The sequence below is a fragment of the Lipotes vexillifer genome, unplaced genomic scaffold (assembly GCF_000442215.2).
Source record: "Lipotes vexillifer unplaced genomic scaffold, Lipotes_vexillifer_v1.1 scaffold575, whole genome shotgun sequence".
In the NCBI taxonomy this organism is placed as follows: Eukaryota; Metazoa; Chordata; class Mammalia; order Artiodactyla; family Lipotidae; genus Lipotes; species Lipotes vexillifer.
The window spans coordinates 3,759,765-3,770,292 of NW_006780198.1; the positions used below are offsets into that span (position 1 = coordinate 3,759,765).

At 61.6% G+C, this 10,528-nt stretch overlaps 1 protein-coding gene across 1 annotated transcript in view; it reads left to right on the top strand.

Annotated features, from left to right (window-relative positions):
* The window catches only part of TMEM201 (transmembrane protein 201), a 22,928-nt gene continuing 12,400 nt past the window's right edge, over positions 1-10,528 (top strand). The window contains exons 1-5 of the mRNA XM_007453319.1: positions 1-113; positions 6,957-7,077; positions 7,723-7,917; positions 9,124-9,300; positions 10,447-10,513. Of these exons, the coding sequence (XP_007453381.1) occupies positions 1-113; positions 6,957-7,077; positions 7,723-7,917; positions 9,124-9,300; positions 10,447-10,513 (673 nt within the window). The remainder of the gene's footprint in view (positions 114-6,956; positions 7,078-7,722; positions 7,918-9,123; positions 9,301-10,446; positions 10,514-10,528) is intronic.

Sequence of the window (10,528 nt, forward strand, 5' to 3'; positions counted from 1 at the left end):
ATGGAGGGAATGAGCGCGCTGCTGGCCCGCTATCCAACGGCCGGCCTCGCCGGCGGCCTGGGGGTCACGGCGTGCGCCGCCGCCGGCGTGCTGCTCTACCGGATCGCACGGAGGTGAGTGTGCGCGGCCCACGCGGCCGGCTAGTATCACGCCCGCGCCCCCGCACCCGCACCAGCCCTCCGCCCGCTGTCCTCCCAAGCCCGCCGGCTCCGGGGCCGCCCGCACCTCGCTGTCCGTGCGCGCGGCGAGGCCGCGGCGCGGCGGTGGGGCCCGTCCAGTGTGTCCCCGCGCCGAGACCCACCGTGCACGCCCCGCCCCCGGAAGGAAAACCGGGCTGGGGATCCCCAGTCGGGAAGCGGCTGAGGAGTGGGTTGGGGGACCCCAGGAATGTGGGGCGGGCGGAGACAGCCAGCGCTTGACGTACGAACTTCCTCCCCCGCGGAGATCTGCGCTGGCCCATCCGCAGGGTCTGCAGGGCCCCCAAACCCTGCGGGAGCGTCGAGCGGGGCTCGGGCCTTGCTCCTTTCCGTCTTGAGCCCCCATCCCTGGTCCTCAGGGGCACGTTGGGTCGCGTGAACACCGGCCGGTGGTTTCTGAGCCGCATACGCTGTCTCGGGCGTTGTTCTAATCTCACATAAGCCCATTTCAGAGTCACAACCCCTGCTCTGTCTAGAGAAGCTGAGGGACAAAAGAGCTACATAAATTGTTATTAATTAGACGAGTCAGGGTGTGAGCTGAAGCATCCTGACCCTGGAGCCTGCATCCCTGACCCCCGGACTCCACAGCCTCCAAGAGCAGGCAAGCCTGACATACTTCGGAGATGTTTAAACCGGGCTGGGCTGGCTGCCCAGGGGGTTCAGTGGCGGCTCCCCACCCCCGACCCTGGCTCCGAGATCATGCTGACCCCCCTGTGCACAGCTGGCCTCCATGATCAGGGATAAAAGCTTAATGGCCTCTTGCTTCAGGAGGACCTCAGGGGCAGCCCCACTGTCAAACCACTTGATCCACCTTCCCAGGGGATAGGGGAGAAAGGTGGGGCTGTGAGAACATTCTGGAGACAGAATGGGTGGGCTTGTAGCTTCAGCAGGGGATGTGGAAGCGCAGCTCTTAGGTGGGAGAAGCGAAGGAACTTGCCCACGGTCACTCGGCAGCAAGCGGGGGAGCTGGGACTCGAACCTGGAAGGCGTGTCCCTTCTTCCTTAGCCACCGCCGTGTACTGTTTCTCACCCAAAGGGGAAAGAAGTGAGGGCGACTGAGTCACAGGCTTCCCGGGGGAGGAAGGGGTAGGAGGGACATAAGCTGTGTCTGCAGGATGAGCCAGGCTGGCAGGCTGAGGAGGGGGTGGCCTCAAGGGGTCCCTGACAACGCACAGCTCTACGTGTCCCAGCTTCTGCCCAAAATTTGGAAGCTGGAGGGGCTTGCCGGACCAACTGGTTCAAACCAGTCATCTTACGCACGAGGGAACTGAGGTGCAGAGGTGCATGCTGCTTGCTGTTGCTCAGATTCCCAGAGCGTGTCGACAGCAGAGGTGTGTCCAGAGCCCGGTTTGCCTCCCAGTTAACCGGGGGCAGGGAATGTCAGCCCAAGGATCAGAGCCTGGGCCAGGTCTTGTCTCCAGGCTTTGCAGCTCTCGCTTGTGTTGGTGTGGCTAGATTCGCACTGGGTTTGCTCACTGTGCCTCAAGCTCCCGTCTTGTGCTGCGGCTGTTCCTGGGGGTCCCGTCTCCCCACCTGGGCTTCCAGCCACAGCTTTCCCTCTCCCGGAGACAGGAGTCTGAGGCCTTGGTACAGTGTTGGGCGAGCTGCTTCGAGGGGAGCCAGGAGGGTACCAGTGTGGCGTGACACCAGAGTCGTGGTGTGGCATTGGGACCTTTTGGTTGAGAAGGACCAGCCCTTTCCCAAGAGGCTCTGAGATTCTACCAGAGCGCTGGCTTTTGTCTGGGGGTCATAAATTAGCCACTGTCACGATTCAGAAGCAAGACCAGGCTGAGCCCTTCTCCCTCTGTGGGGGAAACAGTGACAGTGAGGAATGGCTTTGGCCACAGTGTGGGTTTAGAATGACACTGGGGAGGGCATGTGAGGAGAATTGTTTCTGGAAATGGACTTGGCCGGTTGGGTGTTTGGGGGCTCAGCACATCGATGGAGGGACCTGGACGGAGGATCGGCTGGGGAGCAGAGGGAAGAGCCCGCTTCTCTGAAGGGCTGCGGTCCCCAGAGCCTCCGGCAGGGCCAACCCTGGCTTCCCACCCGCGGAGTTCTCTTGACTGGACCATGTGTTATGACCGGCGGAGGGGCAGGAGCTGCTGTTGGCCCCATTCTACAGATGAGGAAACAGAGGCCCAGGGAGATTGGGCTTCCTGCCCTATGACACCAAGTTGCTAAACGGCAGAGCCCTGCCTCACTCTGGCCTTTCAGCTCCTAACCAAGCCTCGTGCTCTGGGTCCTCACTGAGCAACTTGGCTGTCGCTCTGCACCCGTAGGAGGCCAGGTCGAAGCCCCAATTACACTTCCCCAGGCTGGCACGCCCTGTACCCAGGCAGTCTTGGTGGCTTCCTGTGCCTCCCCCACCCAAACTCCCACCCCCGGGCTCTGCCGCTTGCCATTGTGTCCATCTCCTGCCAGAACATCCCTACTCGAGACCTCTGGAGGCCCCCATAGATGGTATTGGATTGTCCACTTTCTGGTGTTTGGAGACAGAGAAGATGCAGCCTCCCGGGTAAAGGAGCAGAGCCTCGGCCTGGCGTCCAGGGTCCCTGGTTTCCACTCACCTCTTGCCAGGCTCTCCTGGTGCTGCGCACTCTGACTGGGGGGACCCTGCTCTCTGCACGCATGCCGGGTGGTGCCCCCCTTGCCCGCAGTCCATCTGTTTGAGGGCCACCTGCTCATTTGCCTTGCTGGCTGGCAAACCCGTTCTTGAGGGTGACGGCAAATGCGCCACTTGTTGGCTCTCTCCTGTGGCACCTGTCACCAGCTGCTCTGTGAGGTCGTCGTTCTCGTCCTTGTGTCCGGGTCAGGAGTGGAGAGCCTCGCTCGTCTCTGCCTCCCTGCGATCCAGCGTATGCCCAGCCAGCGCGGGCTGTGCTGAGGGACCGGCGTGGTCCACCGAGGGCGGATCCGGGCTTTCTGTCTTGGTATTGGCTGGACTGCTGTGGGCCTAAGTGTGATTCGCCTTGAGGCTGGCGCACGGGCGGCTGGAGGCCCGCTGGGTCCTGGTGGCACTGAGTTGTACATTGGTGCCGTTGTCCCGCTGCCCGGGAGTCTGCTCCTTGGATTCTCTCTGGTGGATCGGACAACACTCAGGGCACAGAGGAGCAAGTGAGGAGCCGTGTGGGGTCCGACAAGGACCCCTCGCCTATGAGCCTGTCCTGGGATCCCCTCGGGGCCCTTCTGGAGGCTGACCTCTCGGCCCCGAAGGGAACCAGCCTGACTCTCCGAGACCATCTTCCAGACCCCGCCAGGCCAGCACGTGGTGCCCAGGGTCACAGGCTGTGTGCCAGACCCTCTCGGGGAACTTCTCAGGGCCTGGCGGAGAATGGTGGATGCATGGGCCTCCCCCAGATTCTGAGCACCCCCGGCCCCCCAACAGGGACTGAGCCCCATGCAGTGTCTCTTCCATGTGGCACAGTGCTGGGCCCACAACAGGTGCCCACCCCCTGGCAGGGTCCTGGACCGAGGGCCTGGGGCTGCAGCCCTCAGAGAGGTGGGCCAGTGGTGGGCTAGAACTGACGCCCCCCGCTCCCACCAGACCTGTAGGGCAGGATGCCAGAGCATGAGCTCTGTTGTAACTAACTGTCCGTGTTTGGGGCTGGGGGGGTGATACCATTGTTGGGGGCCTGTGTTCATCTTTTCTTCCCCATTGTGGGTTTGGGGCTTGTGGAGGGACAGTTCCAGAGCATGCAGCTGCCCCTGGCTCCCCCCCAGGGGCCCATCCTGCCCTTGGCTGCCTCAGGCCTCCTCCAACCCCCGCAGAGCCTGAGAGAGCTCAGCACACAGGTAGCAGGAGCTGGGTGAGCACCTTCCAGACCCTCCCGGCCGCTCACCCTCTGGGGCCCAACCTTCCACCTGAGGTGGCCTGGCCTGGCCTGGCCCCATCTAACTTGCCCCTGCCTGTGTCACAGGGACATTCTGTCTTGTCCCCTCAGATCTTGTCCACCACGAAGAGTGGTTTGACCCAGAGCCTCACTGGGGATGGAGGTTGTTGGCGTGCGGGAGAAGCGGGTGAGGGATAGGAGGGGAGCAGACTGGAGGGGCTTTTCCTTGAGCAGCCGCAGGACCCCGGCTAAGCGGGCACAGAATAGGCTGACCCAAGGGCTCCCGTGTCAGGCCTGGTAGAGGTGGATGCAGGCCCAGAGGCCAGGCCCATGCCGTGGCTGTGGGGACAGTACGTACGAGCTGTGAGGTCAGCCGTCAAGTGCAGCCTGCGAATGTGAGTCACTTCATCCACGTGTCTGGCACGTGATGCTTCGGGCAGGCGGCAGCGGCGCTGGTGCTTGGGGAGCTGACATTCACACCCAGCTCCCCGTAGCTTTGCTGGTCCATCTGCCACTCACAGGCCTGCACGTGCTTTCAGGGCTCACCCCATAGGAGCCGTGGGAGGTGACTTCCTGGCACGGGGACCCCATCTGGCCAAGGTGGCAGGCAGCTGCCCTGTCCGCGAGAGAGAGGACCCTCACCCTGCCAACCCTGGGCAGGGATTACCAAGCCAGAGCCGCTGGCCCAGGGACCAGGACTTATCCCCAGCCTCCCCTTCCTGCCACCCTCTTCCAGGCCAGGCTCACTTCCCTAGCAACAGAGCTGGAGGTTCAGGGTAGAAATGATGACTTCCTGGGCGGGAGGGGCTTCGTGCCTGGCCCCCTGGACCAAAGCCTCAGTTCCTGCTCGCCTGCCACCAGTCGTCTTTATTCCCTTCCCATCTCTCTGGGCTGGCAGCTGGGCTGCCAGCTCTTCTGCTGGCTTCTTTCCAGAGGCAGGGTGTGGTGCGGTGAGCTTCTAGGGTGAAGGGGGCAGAGGGACCCATCATGAGGACAGCAGGACCTGGGGGCAGAGGGGAGAGGTTTTCCGGCCTGCCTCATCACCCCTTTGGACACACCGCGGTGCACTCTAACAGAGAAGCCTGTAAAGCAGGTACAGATTAACAAAGAGAAAGCCAAGTGCTTAACTGCCCAGGAATGCCAAGTGCCGGCTTCTCGTACCACTAGCCGCCTCCTTCCACTGCTCTTTGCCTGAAGCCCAGTGAAGCTGTCAAAATGCCTCCGCTGATCACCTGCCCAGCTCAGCGCTTTCCTAAATTCTCTCATTTGGGGAATGGACATGGCAACTACCAAGCAAACCCCTCCAGTCCCAAGAATCTAAAACAGTGTGGGCGACAGGTGGCAGCTGCTCTCCTGGGGACTTATGTGAAGCCCAGGAGGTGCCTTCTGTCCGATCCCCTCGGCAGCCTTTTGGGGGCAGGGATTATCATTATCCCCCTTGGCCAGATAAAGAAATGACTTTCCCCAAAGGCCACACCACGACCACGAGCCACGCTGCCCAGTGCTGCGGTTTCTGGGCCTTGCCCTCTGGTTCAGTGATGCTGAAGACGTGTGGTCCCTTGTCGTCCATTCTGAGGGCCTTGGCCTGAACTGGAGCTGCAGGTGCCCTCTGTGGACCCTGGGACCCTTCCCTGCAGGGTCTGGTTTCATGTCCTTGTCTCTGTCCGGGCTTTCTCGTCCCCTCCCCTGCCCTCCCCATGTAAGCTGTCATTTATTGGGTATTTAGCTGGGCACTGTAAGCGCTTCCCACACTTGACAAGTCTTGTCCCCAGTCGACAGGTGAGAAGACTGAGGCATGGAGAACTCTAGTAACCTGCCCATGGTCAGTGGAAGGGCAAGGCCAGGAAGCATCCGCAGTGTCAGAGCAGCAGCTCTGCTTCCCGGGCAGTCAGCCTTTCTTCCAGGCCCCTGACAGTCCCGGGGACAGGGTAGTGACACAGCCAGCGCCCTGCGTTGCGAAGCACCTTTACGTGTCTTGTGTCATTGGGTCCTTGTAACACGCAGATGCCCTGGTTCTGTGATCGCTCCCACTTTGCAGATGCGGGCCAAGGCTGGGAGAGGAGAAGGTGGCAGAGCCGGGGGCTCTGGCTCGCAGGAGGTTGGGGACAGTAGGGGTGTCCGTGTGTGGTATGGCTGCCCATCCCAGCAAAGGCCCAGGTGGCACCCCCAGAGCTGGAGGTTGACTCTGGGGGTGAGTAGGGAGACAGGAGTGGCAAGGCCAGGACCCCAGGGCTCAAGCAGCTGCCACCTGTTGCCCACATTGTTTTAGATTCTTGGGACTGGAGGGGTTTGCTTGGTAGTTGCCATATCCATTCCCCAGCCCCCTCGACACACACACCCCCAACAGCCAGGGAGATGGATGGACGGCCCTAGAGCACAGATCCGTTGGTGTCTGGGCCGGGATTATCCTGCACACCCCACCTGTCAGCACACGTGTGGCCGTCAAGGGCCACTGTGGCCAGCCTGTCCTGTCCCCCTGCTGGGGAGGGGTGGCCCCAGACTGAGCAGCCTTCTGCAGTCCCTACCCCTTGGCCTCCTTGGCCCTCGCTCTCCTGGGGACTTCTGTGAAGCCCAGGAGGTGCCTTCCATCTGCAAACTCCCCAGGGAACACCATTTTCGCATCCTGGGACCAGGCCCAGGTCTGCGGGCCTTGCGGGGAGGGAGGGTGGTCCTAGAGCCTGGTCCCTGTCAGCCCCGTGGCCTGGCTGGCCCTGGGTTCTTGGTGCGTCTCCAGCTCGGGGGAGGCTTGGCCTCAGAGGCCAAGGAGAAGTCCAGGTCCTGCCGTTGGACACACAGCGTCCTGCCCTCCTCCGCCTGCCTGCATCTCCAGCTTGGGGTCCCCATCCCGCTTCCCACATGCTCTCCCTGGTCTCCTGTCACATGGGTACGGAGGTGTTCCCACTGATTCCACTCTCCTCGTCCACAGGATGAAGCCGACACACACTGTCGTCAACTGCTGGTTCTGCAACCAGGACACGGTGGTGCCCTATGGGAACCGCAACTGCTGGGACTGCCCCCACTGCGAACAGTACAACGGCTTCCAGGAGGTGCGGCCCTCCCATCCAGGATCTGCGGACCCTGGGCCCCTCCTTTGAGGAGGAGCAGACAGGCTCGGGCAGCTAGGGTGACTTGTGCAAAGTCCCAGCTCTGAAGCTGGCAGGTTTGGGTTCAGACCCAGATCTTTCTGGCTCTGAAGCCCAGTCTCTGCCTTGCACCAGGCCGGGGTCAGCAGGCTCTCTGCGGGCCGGGCAATGAGGAGTTCAGGCTTTGCAGGCCACACCGTCTCTTGCGACTGCTCGGCACTGCAGAGCCTCCACAGACATGTGTAGCGCGTGTGGCTGTGAATAAAGCCAAGGAAAGCTTTATTCACAGACGTGGGCAGCCAGCCCATCGCCAGAGTTTGCCGACCCCTGTGCCAGCCCCTGTTGAGTCCTGAGGAGGGACACCAGGTGGGAGTGTGGGCAGGGGGCGGGGTCCAGGCTGCACCCTCACCGTATAGCCTGTGTTGTGGGTTCCCGTGAAGTTTTTTTGGAAGAGCTTCTGCGTTGCATGTAAAGCAAGAGAGTGTTAGCGATCCACTTCCGTGGAGTGTGGGCATGCGGGCCCTGTGTCCAGCGCCTGGCCTGAACCCGTGGGGAGGCTCTTGTCCGTAGGGAGGGGCTCCCCCTGACTCAAGTCCTCCTCCCCCCCAGAATGGCGACTACAACAAGCCGATCCCCGCCCAGTACCTGGAGCACCTGAATCATGTGGTGAGCAGTGCGCCCGGTCCCCGAGCCCCCATGCAGCCCCCGCAGTGGGTGAGCAGCCAGGTGCTGCTGTGCCGGCGGTGCAGTCACCACCAGACCACCAAGATCAAGCAGCTGGCCGCCTTCTCGCCGCGCGATGAGGTGAGCGGAGTGTGGGAGGGGCTGGGGGTTCGAGCAGTGGAGGGGAGGCCCCTCCTCACCCCAGCCCCATGCTGGCCCTGTGTTCCACGTGTGTGATCTAGTCCATCTCAGCTGCCACTCACTTCTCGCTCTTCCTGTCTCGTGTCACTGCTCTGGGGGCCCCAAGCCTGGGAGCATCGTGGAAAGCCCAGCTCCTGCCAGCCCAGAGGGCTTTGTCCCTGGGTAGGGGGAGGTAGGGTCCTTGGGCTCCAGCTTGGGGCCCTGTTGGACCATCCTGTCCGTGTCCCTCTGAGTCAGTCTTAGCCACTAGCTGGCGGGCAGTTTGCTCTGGAGTTGGTGGACGATGTCCCGGCTTGTGGGAGAGGAGGGGAGACAGGTGCTGCCGAGAGGCTTGGTGTTAGGGCTTTGCCTCCCCCGGGTCCACCATGGAGCCCAGCAGCCTTGTCATCTAGCTTATGTCACCTAGCCCAGTCTGGGGGTTCTGTGACCTCAGGAGAAAATCCCAGCTGAAGCCCAGAGACACTGACTTTCCCAAGGCCCAGCCTGGGAGTGGGGGAGGGAGGGAAATGGAGGTGAGCTGCGGCTGGGAGGGGAGAGGCAGGGAGGCTGCAGAGAGAAGGGCAGGCATGTGCGATGAGGCAGCCAGGGCACCTCTTCTGGCACATTCAGTCCCAGCAAGAGATCAAACTGATAACCCTCCCGCCCTCCCCTGGAAGCAGGGAGGGAGGGGTGTGTTGCTGCATCTCTTGGGGGAGGAGGGGTGGGACGGGACTCGAGTCTCCTGGGCTGTTCCTGAAACGTAAAGGCCCTTTGGTTTCTGCTAGGACCATGCGTCTTCTAGACCACTGGGCTTAAGCGGGGAGGCAGCCCCACCTCTGGGTTGTCCATCTGCCCGCGTCCAGTTGGTGTCAGCCCAGAGCTACCTTCCCCCATGGGTCACCTGCCTTCCTGGAGCTCTGGAGTCCGGGAGCAGGGCCTGAAGCAGGGGCCACATCCCAGACTCTGGCCTCAAGGTGCGCCCTTCGGAGCGACAGAATTGGCTGGAGTGTCTGCTGTCACCTGAGGGCCCTGCTGTGTCCCAGCCTCTGGGCAGCCCTTATTCCCAGCCATTTGTCCTGTTGGGCAGCGGGGGAAGCAGGTGCAGATTGGGGACGACTTGCACACGGTCGCCCCCTGGAGACCCTGAGCCTCGGTCCCCCTCCGCAGGGCAGATATGACGAGGAGATCGAGGTGTACCGGCACCACCTGGAGCAGATGTACAAGCTGTGCCGGCCGTGCCAGGCGGCCGTCGAGCACTACATCAAGCACCAGAACCGCCAGCTGCGTGCCCTGCTGCTCAGCCACCAGTTCAAGCGCCGGGAGGCCGACCAGACCCACACGCAGGTCCGAGGGGCATCCATGGGGCACTCCAGGCATCCCAGGCCTTGGGTCTGTGCAGGAAACCCCTTCCCAGAGGGCTGGGCCAGTGACTGGGGGGGCAGCTCTGCAGAGCTGAGGCCCTTTTCCCTGGGGCAACAACTGTCCCGTAGGGCCATATCCCAACCTGTCCCCAGACACGGAGCGGAGCAGGGGTCCTAAGGAGAATGTTTGTTATTTGCGTGTGTGACAGGGGTTTCTGAGCTGCCCTGCTGAGCCTGGGCACCTCCCAACGCCTGTGTGGGTTCCTCCCAGCGCCTTCGTGGTGGGTGCTCTCCAAGGCGCCATGGAAACCAGACTTGGGGAAGTTAAGTCACTTGCAGAGGGCCACGTACCTGGTGTGTGGTGTCACCAGGATTCGAGCCCAGGACTGGCTGGCCAAAACCATTGTTAATTTTTATCACTGTACTCAGATGCTGGCATGTCCTGGCTTAAAAAAATGTGATATAAGTAGCGAGTGGGTTTAGAAGTAAAAACCATCCTCCCCAAAGAAACTCCCACCCACCCTCTGTGTCCCCAGAGGTGCCGTGCTGGTTGTGGCCATCTCGCTGACTGGTTGGTGTGTGGTTTCCAGTCTGCAGCCAGGCCCCCGACCACACAGCCACGCACCAGCCACACGCCCACTTGCACAGTGGGATGCTCTGACCCTTGCTTTCCTTCTCTCCACCGTGTGCCCAGACTGAACAACTTACTGCTGTTTTTTTAAACTTAATTTTGGCCAGAGTTATCTGTATACTTATTACAATTCCAGTTAGAGCCGCAGTAGGAATTTTTTATGAGAATTTGAAAACGATTGAAAAAAACATACTTGAAAGAAGAGGTCACCATCACTTCAAAAGGATTTCTGTAGAGAATGTGGCAGCACAGTTCTTCCCCACACAGGAGCTCGCAGTGGGGTGACGGCCCAGAAATGAGACAGAGTAATGGGACCCAGTGGTGAACCAGAAACAAAGCCAAGAGGGTGTGAGAATTTAGGGCATCTCTGATCATCAGGACCTGGTGGGTTCTTCAGCAGGTGGGCCCCGGCCAGACCTCTGTGCACAGAGTGGGCACCAGGATGGGTGTCGTTGGCTCTGCCCCTCTTGCCGACCGGTCTCTGCCTCCCTCCCTCAGAGCTTCTGCTCATCCGTGGTGAAGGCCCCGCTCCAGGTCATCGTGCTCCGAGCCCTCGCCTTCCTGACCTGCGCCTTCCTGC